The following is a 19,567-nucleotide window of genomic DNA, read 5'->3' on the forward strand; positions in this document are numbered from 1 at the left end:
CCGTGCTAGAAAAACATATAGATATCTGCTTGACAATGATAATCAGCGAAGTCTGAAACGTAAACGACATTTGTCCTATATAGAAAAAGAACATGAACGGCATCTCAAGCGGCATGCTGCCCAAATGAACAGAGAACGCGCGCGATTGCGAGCCAATTATTCACGCCGTTGCGATCCTCAGCGTTCGCAGATGCAGTACAATGAATGTAATGACAAACTAACCAAGAGGAATGATGACGTACGACAAAAAACGAGTGCTGCCAGCAAAATCATTAGAAAATATCGACTTATCCGCGCGGCTAATTCGATGGCAGTCAGGCAATGTAAAGAGAAATATGTTACAAAGATATTACCAAAAATCAGTGAAAAACGCAGAACTGAGAGCAGATTAAAAGCAGAATCTATAGTAAAATGGTGTCTCCATGAAAGAGAATGTAACATCATAGCGTTAAAAAAAAAATTAATGGCCGTTAAGAAGCAGGCACAAATATTGTCAACAAAAGCTGCCGAATGTCACGATTACAGTATTGAGGATAAGCTGATGCTTTATGTGGTCCATCTAAACACATTGCTTCCGGTGAACCCTATTTTGCAGAAGCCGCATACAAGAGTGTTCACTCATCAGACGCGATCATAATCAACCGAACAGGGCAAGCAGTAAACATCTTGCCATTGGCTGAGCCAACGAAAAAATCAAAATGCATGAATAAAAGTTGGCTCTGCGGTAACATGTGCAAAACCCAAGACATACATCAGCTGAATAAATACCTCAGTTTTATACAAATCATATTGAATTGCTCGTTGAAAAATATGAATAAATTCATTGGGCGATTGGATTGTACTATGAAACACATAGACGTCAAGCTAGGTCATTCACAAGTGTGTTACATGGATAATACCAGCTGCAAATCAATCTTTTTACCCGTCCAGATATTAGCACCACATTTTCCTTCAGTGCGATACATACAGTGGTTAGTATGCAAGACAGTGAACTGTTTTGAAACAATACTCACTATAGACAAAGCTCTAGAAGATGGCGACATAACGAAATTGAAAGAAACATCAGAACTTGCCCAACACAAAGCAGATACTCTCGCCAGTAATGTTACGCAAGAAATAGATCTCAACGAAGAAAATATAATATTGTAATATTTTATTTTATTATTACTTTATATGATCTCATAGCTCGTAGTATCAATCAATGTATATTATTTATTCCCTTTTTTAAATACTATTTTTCCTGGCGTTCATTATGAACATGATTTAAATAATGCTTCGGTTCTCTTGAGGTACAAATAGACTGGTCAATAAATAATGAGACGCCACCAAATCACAATATAAATGAATAACAAGTATAAGTAGAATAAGTAACAAACGAATAATGTAAAGTAACGAGTAAAATACTCTATGTGTATAAATAAAATAAGCGACACGTAACGGGTATTAAATAAAGTACAAAATAAATGAACGCGTGCTAAAAGTGTATATGATAAAAATAAACAATGAAATAGTAAGAACGGGATATAAATATAACACAGCACCATAAAAATCACAATCGTTAAAAATCCTATGTTCAGCTCGATCTCCCTGGCGTATTAACATTTATTGAATATATATATATATGCGAAACTTATCTTAATTATAACGTGCGATGCTCGCAACTGCCCAGGGAGAAGAGACGGATCTTAATTTCGCCTTTCGGCACCTTCCTCCTAATTCCCCCCTACTCCTACCTATCTCTTTCTCTTTCCATGTTTTTCCTTTTTCAATCAGTCATGTTTGACCCGTTACATCATCCCCCTTTGCATGGAGCGCACTTGTCAAGCTGCATGCACAATCTTTTCCTATCTTTGACGTCATATTCTTACTTAAACAATACAATATAATTACTTACATACTAACAAAAAGAACATTGACTACCCTACAACTACAAACTAATTATTCGCCTAGACAGTAGCGGCGTTTGGAGGTAGGTGCGACTTGTCTGCGTGTTGAGTAGCCTGATAATACATTCGCAAGCTTGCACGATTATATGTCCCTCTGACCTTGTTTTGGTCATCTCGTTCCGCTAACACAAACGCGTTACCACCAACTGTTTTAATAATTCGATATGGACCCTCAAACAAGTGAAAGAATTTGTGTGTCACTCTTTCTATGGCATTCGATTGGTGAGGCACTCGCAGCAGAACCAAATCACCATTCGTCAACTGGATTCGGCTCTTAGTTTTTTGTTGCCCTTTCCTTTGATTAAAACATTTCTCAAGACGCTCCTTTGCCAACATAATCTTTACCTCATGAGCTTGCTCAATTGCTGGTGGATACTCAACAATTTCCCTTATTTTCTCTTGCGGATTAGTTCCAAAGTGCAGTTCATGCGGACAAAATCCCGTACCGTGGTGTGTCGTTACATTGAACAATGTTTTTATTTTAGGGACGTATTTGACCCACTTCGTATGTTGCTCCGCACAAAATGTTCGAAAGAATCTGCCTAACTCACGCATTACCCTTTCTGCGGGGTTAGACTGAGGGTGTCGTATGGAGGAGTATGTTACTTTAATATTGTGTTTTTCTAATTCATTTTTCCATATCGGCGATGTGAATTGCGTTCCGTGATCCGACAATATGCACTCAGGTTTACCCCTTTTTTTTATGTAATCGTCAATAATTTTCTTTAAAGTTACACGGGTCGTAGCCTTCTTCATTGGGTATAGAGTAACTAGTTTGGAAAACGCGTCTATTGTTACAAAAATATATGCCACTCCCCCGATCGAGGCAGGAAGAGGCCCATAATAGTCTACTGTTAATAACTGATTTGGTTTATCGGCTTTTACCATCTGAAATTCGCCCTCCATCTTGATTGTTAGATGTTTTACCCTCTGGCATAAATCACACGTTATAATATACTTCTTTACATCTCGTGTCATTCCTCTCCAATAATAGTATTGCTGTAAATATTTTTCCGTTTTATATATCCCTACATGACCGAGCTTGCTGTGTGTTGAACTGACTATTAAATGTTGCATTGACTTCGGGACCGCTATTTGCCAACTTTGTGCATTTTTGTTTTGATGAAACCATATTCCGTTATAATTCTGAAACCTGACCCTATCATCCCCCTCGCACGATCTACGGATGAACTTGTTCAATTCTAGATCCTGCGACTGTTCAGTAGCCAGTTTCTTGAATTGCTTACGGAGTATCGGATCTATCTCTAATTGGCACGCTGCTACAATCGCTTGTACACTGGACGTCTCTCCGTAGCATGCAAAATATGCATCAATATCTGCGATGACTAGTTTGTCCGTCACTTCTTCGCTGAACCGGCCACTTGGGTTCCTACTGAAAAAATCTGCGACGATGTTATCACTTCCCTTACAATATTTAACCGTGAACGTGTACTCTTGTAAGATCAGACTCCATCTACTTAGCCTCGCAGTCTGATAAGGTGTAGTATTTAAAAATGTTAAGCCTTTATGATCCGTTATTACCTCAAAGCGCGTTCCGACTAGGTATATTCTAAATTTTGACACCGCATAAATAATCGCCAACAACTCTTTTTCCGTCGTGGTATAGTTTCTTTCTGCTGGAATCAAACCCCTGCTGACTAGTGAAATAATCCGTTCATGGTTTTCGTCATCGATTTGAAATAATATGCCGCTAATTCCTTTGTCGGATGCATCTGTTTGTACCTTAAATTCTTTATTCGGCAACACGTGACTTAACGTCACTACTTTTGTGAAATTTGATTTTAATGAAATAAATGCTTGGTTATGTGATGGTGTCCAGATCCATTTGGCATCTTTCTTTAATAATTCGCGGAATGGTTCTACTAATCTAGAATGCGCAATACTAAACTGCCTATAATAATTACATATACCTAAAAATCTCTGCAACTGGACCTTGCTATTTGGAGGTTCAAAATTTTGTATTATTTTCAAACGGTCTTCATCTGGAAAAATGCCTTGAGAGGTGAGAGTAAATCCTAGAAATGGTACCGATTTCCGGACGAACAACGATTTCGTGAGGCGTAATGTGAAATTATTTTGATACAAAACTTTGAAAAGTTGATCCAAATGAGCAAGATGTTCGTCGAATGTTTTAGATGTAACCAATAGGTCGTCTATGTAATAAGTCAGAAAATTTTGCAACCTATCACCAAGCGCTAGACTCATCGCACGAATGAATCCACTCCCCGCAGTTTTCAAACCAAATGGGATTCTTGTAAATTGATAAAGACTGGAACCATGGAGAAACGCCGTGTAAGGCCGCGATTCCTTTGACAATGGGACCTGCCAGTATCCATGCGTTAAATCCAGGGTAGTGAAATACGTCATGCCATGGTGCTTTTGCATAATCTCGCTAATTATGGGTGGAGACTCGTTATCTCCATCGATTGCATCATTTAGAAATCTCGCGTCTAAACACAGCCTAACCGCTCCTGTCTTCTTTTTTACTACTCGCAACGGATTGCAAAACGGGCTCACTGAACGTTCTATAACGCCTGCTTCCAGCATCTGCCTAATCTCTTCATCCACCGATTCCCTAAGCGACATCGGTACCGGGTAAGATCGTCGTACAAATGTTTTATCTTTCGATAGCCGAATTTTATGTTCATATGAGGTTACGCAACCCGGTTTGTCCGAAAAGAGAATTTTATGGCGTAAGATGGTCTCGACTATTTGATGTTTCTGATTCTCAGTTAATCCTATCAGCTCTCGCGCGATCGCATGCAACTCCTCGAAGAATGTTACGTCCTTTTCTGGCGTTTGTTTGACTAATTCCTTTACATCAATATTCGTCTCTAAAATCATTTTCTGATTCGGGTCTCGTATTCTTTGTAAATCATGTGACACGTCATCTACATTATCCTTACGTACTAAATCATTCCGTCCATTGACTTCGTTAATATTAATATTCGTCTCTACAATTGACTTCTGATTCGGGTTTTGCCTTTTTCGCAAATCATATGACACGTCATCTACCTTATCTCTACATGCTAAATTGCTGCGTTGGTTAATTTCGTTCTCTTCGCGAACAATGCGGAGATGTGTGATTTGTCCGTTTCTTGTGGACTCTAAATTCTCCGGGGTGTTGCACTCGAAAAGGATCGACCGTCGATTCACTTCACATCCGTCTAACCACATTCTATTGTTTGCGTAGTCGATAACCGCTCGGTTTCTTTCTAGCCAATCGTTTCCTAATATCATATCGGACGTTAAAAAGGGAATTACTAAGAAAATTTGCTTAAAATGTTGTGCTTCAATGTCAAATTCTACAAGTACTTGGCGTCGTACCGTCGTCGTTTTGCTACCAATGGCGGGGGTTATATACACGTTACTTACTGGGAATTCGCTTAATACTATCTCATGGGCTATGTTCTTATATGTCAATTCAGAAATACATGTTACCTGACTGCCCGTATCAATCAGAGCGTGCATGGTTTTGCCAGCGACATGAACTACGGCATGTGGGCATGCTTTTATGGTTACGCGAGCTCTTCCCTTCACCGATTTATCTCCTTCCACCTCATTGGATAGGTCCTCAACAAAGTCAAAAAATTTTCGGGACGTTACCGGACCACGTTGTAACGCACCCGCTTCTAGTTTAAATGTTCGCACGAATTGCTATCTGATCTTTGATTTTGGTAAGCTGGTCTACTTTCGGTGTTATTGAACTGATAGTAATGCATCCTGGCGCCGTCATTGATTCTGGGCGGGGGAAACCTGGTGTCTGCAACTACCATACGGTCTTGGTTTGAATATGAGGGCCTATTTTGTTGTACAACTGCTACCTGTTCTGCTTGACTTTGGCGCACTCGCCAATTTCCATCCCCCCGATTTTGACGTGGTCTTTGTGCCTGATATCTTTGGTATCCCCTCGAAGCTTGCCAATTTTGTTTGTCTGCAACCGTGATATTGCTCAAATTTGCTGATCGTATATTTTTATTGCCGCTATTCTGACCCTGATTATTATAATGATGACCATTGACCCTGCCTGATTCTCGCTTTTCATATTCTTCGTGAACCTCATCCAACTGTGACAGGACTTGCACAACCAAATTTGTATTTGCCAGATCTACCGTGGCCAATGCCGTTCTAACTCGCGATGGCAGTTGTTGCGCAATTAAATAATTGATTTCATATGTTGGAAGTTTCGGTTGGAAATGTCTTGTGTCCCTCAGTTGTTTGTAAAAATATGTTAGCAACGAACCGTCTTGTTGCCTATATCGACGTGACAACCACTGGTTCTTGAATCTGACTTGAACCGGAATGGAATAAAATTCTGCCTCGAATGCTAACCTAAATGCCTCATAATCGTTTATTATACCTTTTGTCACCTCATACCATATTTTGACTCTTCCCTCTAGAATACTTTCAATTACTAACAGTCGGTGGTCACCGCGAACATTCTTATATTTAAAATACCTCTCAAGATCTTCCAAAAAGTCCACAGGGTGGCCATTTTCGCTAAATTTGGGTACCTTCACGTCTATGTGCAAGTATTGCAAGTGCTCTACCAAACCACTCACCACCTGATCATTGTCCGGAATTTGTATTTGAGGTTGATCAGCTTGGCTTTGCTGTATCATTTCTAACCGAGTTCTCTCTAAGTCTGCTCTTTGCTGATCGATTTTTGCCTGCTCCTCCTTCAAACGCCGCCACTCCTTTTGTATTTCCATACGCATTATGTTATCCTGTATGCCATTAACCTCTACGTGCTGGTCTGACCTGATAATTGGAACATTTGAATCAGTCATTGTCGTTTTCTTATTTGTATTAGTCTTACTTATCTTTTTGATTTTTATTTTGTTTTCGTCGCTAGAAATAATCCTGTATTCGCTTGTATCAGATTGTTTACATGACCGTGTGACTGGTGGTGACCGTTCGACCGGCATTCGAAATCTGTGTTAATTCGAGTCTATTGTTCGGGCGCCAATGTGATATTTTATTTTATTATTACTTTATATGATCTCATAGCTCGTAGTATCAATCAATGTATATTATTTATTCCCTTTTTTAAATACTATTTTTCCTGGCGTTCATTATGAACATGATTTAAATAATGCTTCGGTCCTCTTGAGGTACAAATAGACTGGTCAATAAATAATGAGACGCCACCAAATCACAATATAAATGAATAACAAGTATAAGTAGAATAAGTAACAAACGAATAATGTAAAGTAACGAGTAAAATACTCTATGTGTATAAATAAAATAAGCGACACGTAACGGGTATTAAATAAAGTACAAAATAAATGAACGCGTGCTAAAAGTGTATATGATAAAAATAAACAATGAAATAGTAAGAACGGGATATAAATATAACACAGCACCATAAAAATCACAATCGTTAAAAATCCTATGTTCAGCTCGATCTCCCTGGCGTATTAACATTTATTGAATATATATATATATGCGAAACTTATCTTAATTATAACGTGCGATGCTCGCAACTGCCCAGGGAGAAGAGACGGATCTTAATTTCGCCTTTCGGCACCTTCCTCCTAATTGCCCCCTACTCCTACCTATCTCTTTCTCTTTCCATGTTTTTCCTTTTTCAATCAGTCATGTTTGACCCGTTACAAATGATATAAGTATGTCTATATATAATACAATAGGTAATTTCTTCGATAAACTATGATGATTACGGAAATTTAAGCGATTAATATTGGTGGGGTGGTGTTTTGTGGTCGCGGGATGTGACACCTCCCCCCTCAGTTTCAAATGTTAAACGTGTGTTTGGCATTTGACGTGCCGCGAGACGCTTCTGCAGGTCTTCTATAGAATCAACAACTGGTTGGTATACGGTTACAGAGGATACATCGGGTTCTTTCGTAATCAGTGAAGGAGGGGCAGAGGCTAATTCTTCGTCTTCATCAGGGGTTCTCCTTCCTTCACGAGGCGTTCTTCCTAGATGGATCAGCAGTGACGCGACTGATGCCCATAAGGCTCCGATCAAGTGGATTGACCACCCATAAACGGTATGCAAGGCATACCCGTGCACAAGAGTATCAATAATGAGTTTGATTAGTTGGAATATGAAGTATATCCCAATACCTCCGGCGGCAATGGATCCAAATGACGTAAAAGAGGACCAAATCTTGCTCCAGGTTGTTTTTGCAATATTTTCCAGGGCTTTCTCGTCAAGTAAATTTAGCATAGAGAGTCCTTGTCGTACAGTTGGTTGTCCATTGGCTCCTCGAGCTATGGTGTGTAGGACAGATGGTCTCTCCACGGGGAACATGATGCGTTCGCGTAAATTTTCCAGATCTTCGCTGGCGTAGATTCCGCTCGTTGCCAACTCTCCCGGGTTGGTATATTTCCATGTAGGTTTCGTCAGGGGTTCCATTACTGTAGGTGGTATGCTTTTTACCGGGTTAGGTAAGAGCTTGTACCATCCATCGATGAGAAAATACATAGGCGGAAGGAATTCGTTGCAATTTACTTGGGTGCCGGTTCTGACTAGCACATGAGTTCTTGGCGAAAGGAACATTGTTTCATTTCCTTTTTCCACGGGTAGCTGGTTGTAACACTCCCTGGTTCTGAGTACGCGTACTTCCACAGGTATACATTTGACAATGTGCACCACCTCTCCGGCACTGAGAGCCATGTAGCCGGGTCCTTTCATCAGGTGATAAGCGAATTCGTCGGGCGAAGAAGTAGCTGTGGTCAATGAGTTGCGTAATACTTGTTTCTCTAACTCACACCGTTGTACTAGTATATCTTTGTACAGCTGATTCATTTGCGTACGCACGTGCCGCTCAACATAAACGAACTTGGAGTTGACATAGGCAAACATGTCGAGGTTCTCAACTGCAAGCTTCCTTCGGGCAGGTACCGCTTCCTCCCTCCTTGTTTCTACAATTATCAATTTGGGATGTTCGGTTTTTATCATGGTATATCCACATAAATGTTGTTCTCCTCGTTTTGTTAAAGCGAACGTCACGTCGCCTGCTGTCACGGTATACATTATAATTTTATCGTTAGATGTTGGATCTTCTATTTTATTTCCAATTCCTTCATAGAGTACATCGTATTGGTTGAACCGACAGTTCTCCTGGGGTAGGGTAGTCCAAAAGGTGTGACCACCGTCAACATCGACACATGCTTCGTCGCTGTAGGTGCACGTAGTTCCTGATCGAAGATATAATTTGTTATTCTCCAAATTCACCGAGGCTCGGTACGTTCTTAGACTGATCGTCACTGCCGCTTGTACAACTACGTCATCCCAGCTTCCGTAAGGGTCTGCATATTGGGTTCCCTCACAGTATCCTCCTGGTTGAATTTTCCCCGCCAAGGTGATACTGGCTGTGGTAGTGGAGTTTGGTTTTATTCCGGAGACTTGGTTTTCCCTGTTGTAGTAAAATATTCCGGTTCGATGCATCTCTTTGCATGAGTCCTGGCTAACCTCTGATATATATTGCGCAACGCCGTTTGGCACGCCCGATAAGTGAGAATGCATTCCACAGTAAAAGATATTTCGGTGTATCTTCACGCTGCATTGCGTGACCATACTATGTTCGTATTTCGCCAGCTGGAGTAATTGGATATAAGGGCTCGTTGTGTTGGGGTTTACGTCCGGGATATCGCAATCTCCGACGTCAATAAGGGATACAGTTGATATATTAAGATTCGGCCCACCGCAATCGTAACCAACCAGGCCCAATGCCCTTGTGGGTAATAGTAAAATAAGTACGATCGCTATCATCATCGTTTATCTGGAAACAGACGTTCCCTAAATTAATTCTATAATTTCCTTATATATATCTACATACATATATATGTGTGTGTAGGGTGGAGTACATGGGTTACACATTCTTTCTATTTTGTATTTTGTTTCTACTTTTTAGGAAATATTCTCCCTTTTTCTTATTCATCTAAAACCCTTTTTTTTTTTTTAATTTTTTTTTTTTATTTATTTATTTTTTTTTTTTTTACATAGTTGTTTCGGACCCTTCTATTTTAAAGTTTACAAATTTGGTTTCCAAATTAATGGTGACCCTGGCCGTGCCTAGGGTGTGCCCTTCATTGAAAAGAATTACAATGCTGTATGGTCCAGCGTTCATAGTATAACGATCCCAATCAGGTTTCGTTATGGTGTTGCCCTGAACATCGTCATAAATGAATTTGAAATACCCCGGTTCCAGATAACCCTCCAGAACTAACTGCGTGAGCATGTTATCCTTTTCGCATCCCATTGGGTTATTATAGAAAATGAATATTTCCTTTTGACGGAATTCTACTGTCATCAGGTTGTCTATTAGATCCCAATTTTCCCGTATAACGATTGGTCTGTCCCTAGTCATTTTCGGCATTTTCTAAAATGAAAAGGTGCATACATGAGTTTTATATGCGAGTAGGGTCATATGTTTGGTGCATCATTCTTTTTAGTTTATTACGGTGCACTACCCGGTTATTGTTTTTTACTTTGATCCTAACGTTCTGATTGTTTAATATCTCTAGAACCTTGTACGGACCCGTATAATGATCTCCGAATTTGCCATCCCTTGGTTCCTTTAGCAAAAATACCTCGTCTCCTTCACTTAAATGCAAAGGGTTTATTTTCCTGTCGTAATAATATTTATACCTTTCTTTGGCCTTTATCAAATTTTCTCGTGCTTCCGTCTGCAAATTCTTTAGCGTGGTAAATAACTGTTTCAAGTAATCCTCGTAACTCCTGTCGAGTCGTTCGTCTATCGTCGTATGTTCGGATGGTAACCTAGCTAGCCTTCCGAATACTAATTCGTGGGGCGTGAATTTAGTTCCTTCATGCACGCTAGTATTGTAAGAAAACATAGCACAATCCAACCATTCATCCCAGTTGTTGGTTTTCTTTATATATTGTTTTAAATATTCCACCAATACATGATGCGATCTTTCTATTGAACCGTTCGATTGAGGGTGAAATGCCGTTGTTCTACATTGTTTAATCCTGAATTTCTTAGCTACAGCTTTCATAAGTGAACTAATCAAATTAGCGCCCTGATCTGTTAATATATATTTTGGGGCTCCGAATTTAAAGAATACATTTTTTATTAATGCTTCTGCTATTTTGGCTGACGTTGTGGTTTCGAGGGGTATTGCCAAGCAATATTTAGAAAGCTGATCCTGTATGGTTAATATATATTCATTCCCTGAAGGGGAGGTAGGTAGAGGACCTACGATATCCATTGAAATTTTATCAAAGCTAGCACCGGGTGTATCGGTAAGAACCATGGGTTGCCTTGTTTTTACTCTGGTCAATTTTTTTAACTGACATTCCAAACAATTCCTAATATATTCCTCAATCTGGGCTTTCATATTTGTCCAATAATAATATTGTCTGATTCGGCGATATGTCTTAATCATCCCCTTATGTCCTCCTATCGGTGAAGCATGATATTCCCGAATTAGCGATATTCTTTCATCCTCTGGGGGTATTTTAATGAGGTTTTTGCAAACTATAAATTTACATGGGGTATCGTAAAAGAGCTGCTGTAATTGAAGTTTAATTTTGCTCCAGCTAAAGTGATCTATGTTTTGTGTCTCTGAAATTATTAGGGTGTCCAATTGTAATTCCCGTACTACCTCGAGTAAAGATTGTAGTGCATCCTTGAATATACCCTCATCTAAATTCGTATGTATGGTTTCTTTTATTGCTAAACCGACATAGCGGGTTTTCCCACTCTCCTGAATTTTTGGTCTGCCCAGCATCACGTCTGTAAAGGGGGGCAGTTTACCCGCGGATTGGAGATTTCTAGCGCCCTCGTCGCATGGTTGGCCATGTGTGGTTATGAAAAATACTAAATTTCCCTTCTGAAGTGCGAGGTTGTCTCGAGTTTCAGAGAATTGACGCGGCTCTGGTTCCATCGGAAAATCGTCACGTGGCCCTGGCAAAGGGTTGTCCTCGTCTTGGCTTGGAATAATTTCTGAATTGGAGTCGGTTGAATACTCGATATTAGGTCTAAACCCTGCGTCTCTTTCGTCATCGTCAGAGTCTTGATCGCTGTCTTTATTGTCGCTGAGTATAAATTCCCGCGAGTCGAAACGTGGTTGGTCATCCTTATCTGTATCGCATGATTCTGAGTCACTCCTGTTATGTTGGTTGGAGCTTTGGCGGCTGCAGTCATCGTCAGTTATGTCGTCGAGATTCTGTGTATGGTTGTTTCCATTTAGGGGATCAGAATACCACTGTGGCTTTCGAATGTTGTTTCTGTCGCGCAATATTCGGTGCGGTATTTCTATTTGACTATGTTTGGGTTTCGCTGTTGATGGCATCGGTGTGGCGCAGTTGGCGTTTGAGATATCGTTTTCACTTGGCGGTACTTGATAAGGGTCGTCCTTAGCTGAGTTTGTTATTGGACTGGTTGGTTCGCTGGTACTGTTTATTTTATTCTCGTATATTAAGATCGTGAAGGGCTCGGGAAATATGATTCGTATTTTTTCTTCGACATCCGGCCAACTTAATTTATCGAGTCCACAACCTATCTTGGGCATAGCTATCTTATAACAGTTTAATTTAATGCAGAGATTTCTTAATGCGAATAAGCTTCGTTCGATTGATTTTATTGTCGGTTTACCGTAACTGACTTCTTTGGTGATAAGGTAAAATATATATCTCTTGCCATGTGGTAGATAAGCTACTTCTCCGATTGTTTTATTTTGGTTCTTCAACATGCGGACTCCGCGAAATCTTTTCCTAAATTCAAGGGCTATTCCTGCTCCCATTCTGAAATCTTTAGCTACGCAGTGCGCTAGTGAATATTCTTCATTTGCTGTGAATAAGTCTCCTGAGACTATTTTTATGTTGTCGCTTGTATTTGGTCGTGTTTGATTTATTTTGAGGATCTGCTGATTAATTTCTATCGGATTTCTGGATAATGCGTCCGCGTTTAAATTTATTTTTCCTGCCTTATACTGGACTTTATATTCGTATTCGGCTAATTTTAATCTCCATCTCACTAGTCTAGAAGTGGGATCCTTTACGGAATGTAACCACATTAGGGGTCGATGGTCCGTGACAAGTGTAAATTCGTTTCCATATACATAAGCCCGAAAATGATTTACCGAGTATACTATCGCAAGAAGTTCTTTTTCTATAGTTGAATAATTTTGTTCTGCGCTATTCAATAATCTTGAAGTATAGGCTATCGGAAGGTCTTTTCCTATGGGACCTTGGCTTAGAATTCCGCCTATCGCGTAGCCAGATGCATCTGTAGTTATCACGAAGGGTTTTGTAAAATCTGGGTATTGTAATATTGGCTTACTGCATAATTTATCGCGTAATTCTATAAATGCTTTTTCCTGTGATTCTTTCCCATGAAACGGTATTCCTTTTTTTAGTAAGTTTGAGAGAGGTTTCGCTATTTTTGAAAAATCGGAAATAAATCTTCTGTAATATCCGGCTAAACCGAGGAATTGTTTGATATTTTTAGCGTTTTTAGGTCTTGGAAATTCTTTTACTGCTTCTATCTTTTTGGGATCCGGTTTTAATCCGTCATCACTAATTATGTGACCTAAATACATAACTTCCCTTTTTAAAAATTCGCACTTGTCAGGCTGCAGTTTTAAATTTGCTTCCCTGAGTCTTTCCATTAAAATATTGAATTTAATTTCGTGATTCCGTATTGAACTGCCGTAGATTACTATATCATCTAAGTACACAAAAAGTTCGTTTCCTTGTAATCCTGATAAAACCTGATCCATTAATCTTTGAAAAGTTGCAGGCGCGTTCTTTAGTCCGAACGGCATTCTAGTGAATTCGTAATGTCCATAAGGTGTAGAAAATGCAGTTTTCTCGGCATCTGTTTCTTTCATTTTTATTTGATGAAACCCTGAGGCTAAATCGAATACTGAAAAATATTTAGCGCTTCCTAATTGATCTAGTATTTCTGTGATATTGGGAAGAGGGTATGCGTCTCCTACTGTCTTTTCGTTTAACGCGCGATAGTCGATGACCGTGCGCCATCGTTTATTGCCTTTGGAATCTGGCTTTTTGGGTACAATCCATAATGGCGAATTATACGGTGAAAGAGAAGGTTTTATGATGTCGTTATCTAACAAGTCTTTTACTTGTTCAGCTATTTCTTCTTTATGTACCGGAGGAAATCTATACTGTCTCGTATTTATCGGAATGTCGTCTGTGGTGGTTATACCGTGTTTAATTGTATTTGTGGCTCCTAAAGGCTCACCTGGAATATGGAACATGTCTTGATTTTTCCTAATTAATTCGTTAACGCTTTCCCTTTCTTCCTGATTCAAGTGTTCTAATCGCAGTAAATTTATTATTTTGTCATAACGTTCTTCGCGTATATTTCTTATATTGTTTTCCGTATTATCCGAATAATTTATTCGCATGAGTTTTTTAATTCCAGTATCAATTCTTTCATTGTTAAGGTTATTCGAAGGTTCTCCTGAAATTTCAATAGTTAGTCGTGACACATTATTTTTTAAATTGTTTTCATCGTTATTTGGACTCTCATCGTCTTGTTGACGAGGAATATTTGAATTCAATTGAAATGGGATCGGCCCGTTAGGCTTATTGGAGGATGACTCATCATCGATTGGATTCTCAGCGTCTTTTTGACGAGGAATATTGGGATTCAATTGAATTTGGATCGGCCTTTTAGGCTTACTGGAAAATGATTTATCATCGATTGGATTCTCAGCGTCTTTTTGACGAGGAATATTGGGATTCAATTGAATTTGGATCGGCCTTTTAGGCTTACTGGAAAATGATTCGTCATTATTTGGATTCGATGTTGGATTTATAGGAGGGTCTGACTTTATTGGATCTTTTGATATCGTATCGGAGCTAAACATGTGTAATTGGCGGTGATTTTTTTGGTCTTCGCCCGGTCCTAAGACCGAAGTCGAAGTCGAAGGTTCGTGAAGCGTCTCCACGGTTTCCTTCCCTATTCTTACGCAATTATTTTCGATATAAGAATTTATCATTGACGTTCCGTTTTTTACCAGAGGATGAATCGCATCGCTCACGCTATCCCTGTGCTTGTCGTATTCTGTAATTGAAGTACTTCGCAGTGGTTTCGCGTCCTTGATCGGTAGTAAAGTTACGGTCGGTATTACCAATTCTAAATCGTCTTCCCTCGCGTTTATTGCTCTAACATATGCTCGCCCGTTTACGTTTTTTACTATTGCTCCTCCTAAATATAATCCTTCTATCGTGTTTAGTTTTGGTAAATAACCTTCTTTCATCTCCTGGTTTCTTATCTTGATATAAAATCCTACGTTTGTTCTCCCGGGTAAGAGTACCGTCTCTCGATTAATGAAATGAAAAAATTCGTTATTTACTTCGACCCACTCGTTTTTATAATTTATGGTCGCTCCGTGCGTGTCGAAAAAATCTGTTCCAAATAGCGCGTCCTGTTGGATCGGAAAGTCGTTGGTGACTAAGTGGAATTCAACTATTATATCGCGGATATTTAGTTCGACTGCACCTAAAGTTTCTACGTAACCGTCGGTTATTCCTGACAGATTTAATATTTCGTTCGGATTGATATTCGTCGAGGTTGCTAGTGCTCCGATCTTTAGCAAGTTAGGTTCTGCACCGGTGTCAATAAGGATGTTTATATCGGTCCCTAAATCGTCCGAAGATGACCTCTGTGAAGTTGGCCCCCCGATTTTACGGAAAATTTTTGGAAAAAATGCCATCGATTGTCCTCGGTTTGCCAATGATTGCCGTGTTCTCGTCTTCGAATGCCCCGTTTTTATTTCGAAAATATCGAATTTTGAAATTTCGGGGGGCCGGCGTTGTGAAGTTAGCCCCCCGAGTATAAAATATCAGAACTTTTGTCGGATGAAAACTGTTACAAATCGTTAGCCAATGTTTGCCATATGTTTGTGTTTTTCTAAATACGCATTATATTCTCAAAATCCCCACTTTCGGGTACTCACTATGGTGAATTGAATTCGCGTTTTGTGGCCTATCACGGTTGCAACATAGATTATGACGACCGAAGACTAGAAGTAACCTGCAGGGGAGTAAAACCATCATTCCCTGAAATATTTCAAGCGACTCGAGGTATTCCACCCCCTTGAAAAAATTCTGCGAGGGCGGAAACTCACCGAAGAGCGGATTAAGGTAAGTGTTCCGAAAGTTATAGGTAGCTAGTATCCATTCTGGGAGGTGGCGAACGACAAAACTTGGCAGGGTGGTTCGAAATCCATCCCTGAACATATTCTGGAAGACTCGAGGTATGCCAACCCCTGAAAAAAATTCCACGAGGGCGGAAACTCACCGAGGAGCGGATTAAGGTAAGTGTTCCGAAAGTTATCGGTAGCTAGTATCCGTTCTGGGAGGTGGCAAACGACAAAAGTTGGCAGGGTGGTTCAAAATCTATCCCTGAACATATTCTGGGAGACTCGAGGTATGCCAACCCCTGAAAAAAATTCCACGAGGGCGGAAACTCACCGAGGAGCGGATTAAGGTAAGTGTTCCGAAAGTTATAGGTAGCTAGTATCCGTTCTGGGAGGTGGCAAACGACAAAAGTTGGCAGGGTGGTTCAAAATCTATCCCTGAACATATTCTGGGAGACTCGAGGTATGCCAACCCCTGAAAAAAATTCCACGAGGGCGGAAACTCACCGAGGAGCGGATTAAGGTAAGTGTTCCGAAAGTTATAGGTAGCTAGTATCCGTTCTGGGAGGTGGCAAACGACAAAACTTGGCAGGGTTGTTCAGAATCTATCCCTGAACATATTCTGGAAGACTCGAGGTATGCGAACCCCTGAAAAAAATTCCACGAGGGCGGAAACTCACCGGGCAGCGAACTGAGGTAAGTGTTCCGAAAGTTATAGGTAGCTAGTATCCATTCTGGGAGGTGGCAAACGACAAAACTTGGCAGGGTGGTTCAGAATCTATCCCTGAACATATTCTGGAAGACTCGAGGTATGCCAACTCCTGGAAAAAATTCCACGATGGCCGGGAGTCACTGAGAAACACTGTTTCGATAATAATCTACTCAGACGTCCTCCAGTAATTTCTAAGTATGTGCGTTAGGGTGACCCAAAATTCACTTCCATTCTTCTATTTTCTGTCTTACCTGAAAATTTCATTATTCATGGTCAGATGATGAAATTTGCGGAAACTCTTGTTCGACAAAAATTATTCCAAGTTCGCTCAACAATTTTGAAATATTTCTCAATGATTTGTATTTTCCAATCTCTCAAAGTTCTTACCCCCAATTTCATCTTATTGTTCGATGTCTAGTTCGTGGTTCAATTTTTCAATAAATATATTAAGGATCAATGGTCGCTGAACAATTTGAAAATTGTTTAAACCATTCTGACACTCAAAACAAAAAAGAAATTCATTGGGTTCGCTGGATTTTGTTGGTTTTTTCAATTTTCAAAATTGTTTAATGACTATTTGATGTTAATATATTCAATAAAAATTTTTACTACGAACTAGACATCGAAGAATAAAATGAAATTGGGGGTGAGAACTTTGATAAACGAAAAAAAAAAATTTCAACATTGTTGAGCGACCTTCAAATCATTTTTCTCAAGCTGCAGTTTCCGCGAGAATGATTGTCTGACCGTAAGCAACGAGATTTTCGGGTGAGACTAAAAATTGTAGAATAGAAGTGAATTTTTGGGTCACTGTAGTGTGCGTGTGTCACGTCTAGTTTTTTTTTCTTCTACAGACGGAGTACTTGTAACATATTGTCGCGATGGTATGTTTGATCTCACTCCGAGGCCCTCATGTATTCAATTATCACGGGTGTTAGACAATTCTTGGATAACGATTTTTCTGTAAGAAACACGGCTTTTGGTTCAAGACTGTCACGCTTCTCCCATTGTCCAGTTACCCTACGACAATAAGCTCATAATGCCCTATGCCTCCTGGGATTCGTGGTGGAATGAAATGGATGAGACCTAATTAATTATATTTTGCATCTTTTACGGTCAACGTAGAGGGTATTTCCTAAAGCGAAACACCCTCTACCGCTTCCATACCACCAAGCTGCATAGGAAGTCCATACAAAAAAGGATGTTCCGTGTCAACGAACAAATGGTTTTGAAATCTTTTTTTCAGGGACACCGTTGATATTCTGCAAGATTTGCAGTAAATGTTTGGTTTCGCCAAACATGAAGCATCAATGCTTTCGGGGAGACCTGCTGTCAAGCCCCTGGCGAGAATAGGATTAGTATTAATCAAAAAAAAATCATGGATTGCAACATTTCGTAAAAATTATTTGAATTTTGACCCAAATTTTGCAATTGTTATTGCTTCGAAAAAATTATTTTATCAACAAATTTTCCAAAACAAGTAAGTTTATATAGAAATTAATATCATACAAAAAATGCGCGCAAAATCTTCGCTTGATTGATAAAAAACGTTTTGAGTTATAGCCCACACCAATTTGAAAAATATAGTTTTGAGAAAAAAGCTTTGAAAGTTCAGACACATAAGAGAGAACGCTAAGTATAGAGAGGACTTGTTTACAAGTTAAGACATGAAAAATACCTCAAATTAGGTTTTGAAAATTTGGTGACATATTCTTCAGATATACATTTTACAAAAAAAAAAATTTTAAGTGTATTCTATCTTCAACTATTCTCTGTCAAACAGTTTAAAGTTACTATGACAGTAGTTTCAACGCCGTGAGTTAATTATTTATAAATTTATTCGAAAAAAAAAAGAATTATCAATTCGCATGGTTTTTTGCAATTACTAGGTAAACTAATTATAATCGAATTTTTCACCACGGCTCACTACGCCAAGTTTGGTGTAAAGCAAGAGTAGCCTGCTCCTAGCTGCGCAACGGTACCTTCGCGTCGTTCCCCTTCCATGCTCTCCTCCCACCACATCCCAAGACCGATTTGCCCCTACTTCATCCTCACGCGCGACGCCGGTGACCGAAGGAACTATCTTCAGCCAGCAGCTCTGCTTGTGAACCGTCGTATGCGATTTATTCGAATACTTCTCGATTGAATTTCAGCGCATCCCAGATAACCCATAACTCGTTTCTTGAATGCTAATACTTATCGATAGGTTACTTTTATAATTAAATTTGGTTTTTATTGCTTCAAAACATTTTGTTCACGCTATAAACATATAATCTATAAATAATACATACCGATTTCACATTAAATACCAGTAGTTAGAGAATGAAAATTGATCACATTTGATATCAACATTTCCCAAGCTAGCTTTTTCATCGTATAAATACTCCTGGAGACCCAGGGAGTGATCTTAAAAACATGCCAGTTAAAGCTACTCTTTCAGTTGAGGCAATTGTAGAGAAAATATCCAATTTGGATATTTTTGAAACTTCTGGCGACAATGCCGGGGTGTTGAGGGCGAGATCCGATCCCATCTGGAAAATAGCATGTGCCTTACTTGACGACTTGATAAAAATACACTAAGCACAACAATTAGCGGGCCACCCTGTTTTTGCTCCGAAAAACGTCCAATTTCAGAAACTCATAACTGCTCGAAAAATTGAGGTAGAGAGTTGTAAAAAAAAGTATTTTGAAGCGTGAAGCTTCACCTTTCAGATCCCACAAGTCGATTTGAATTGCGTTTTTGCGTTCACTAGTTGTACTCTCCTGATTCAATTCATGT

The 19,567-nt window shown here is 39.5% G+C and overlaps 3 protein-coding genes across 3 annotated transcripts; all 3 read right to left on the reverse strand.

Annotated features, from left to right (window-relative positions):
* Window positions 1–7,077: 7,077 nt before the first annotated feature.
* Window positions 7,078–9,861, reverse strand: LOC125501329. Its single transcript, XM_048656642.1, has one exon. It carries the CDS (start codon window positions 9,709–9,711, stop codon window positions 7,663–7,665), a length of 2,049 nt encoding a protein of 682 aa, XP_048512599.1. The 5' UTR covers window positions 9,712–9,861; the 3' UTR covers window positions 7,078–7,662.
* Window positions 9,862–10,346: 485 nt separating this feature from the next.
* LOC125501328 lies at window positions 10,347–13,275 on the reverse strand. Its single transcript, XM_048656641.1, has one exon. The coding sequence runs from the start codon at window positions 12,978–12,980 to the stop codon at window positions 10,347–10,349; it is 2,634 nt and encodes an 877-aa protein (XP_048512598.1). The 5' UTR covers window positions 12,981–13,275.
* LOC125501371 lies at window positions 13,076–15,650 on the reverse strand. The gene is made up of 2 exons (XM_048656883.1): window positions 13,154–15,650; window positions 13,076–13,101 (listed from the first exon to the last, which is right to left on the reverse strand). The coding sequence occupies exons 1-2, from the start codon at window positions 15,648–15,650 to the stop codon at window positions 13,076–13,078; spliced, it is 2,523 nt and encodes an 840-aa protein (XP_048512840.1).
* Window positions 15,651–19,567: the final 3,917 nt, after the last annotated feature.

This window comes from Athalia rosae, chromosome 6 (assembly GCF_917208135.1).
Source record: "Athalia rosae chromosome 6, iyAthRosa1.1, whole genome shotgun sequence".
In the NCBI taxonomy this organism is placed as follows: Eukaryota; Metazoa; Arthropoda; class Insecta; order Hymenoptera; family Athaliidae; genus Athalia; species Athalia rosae.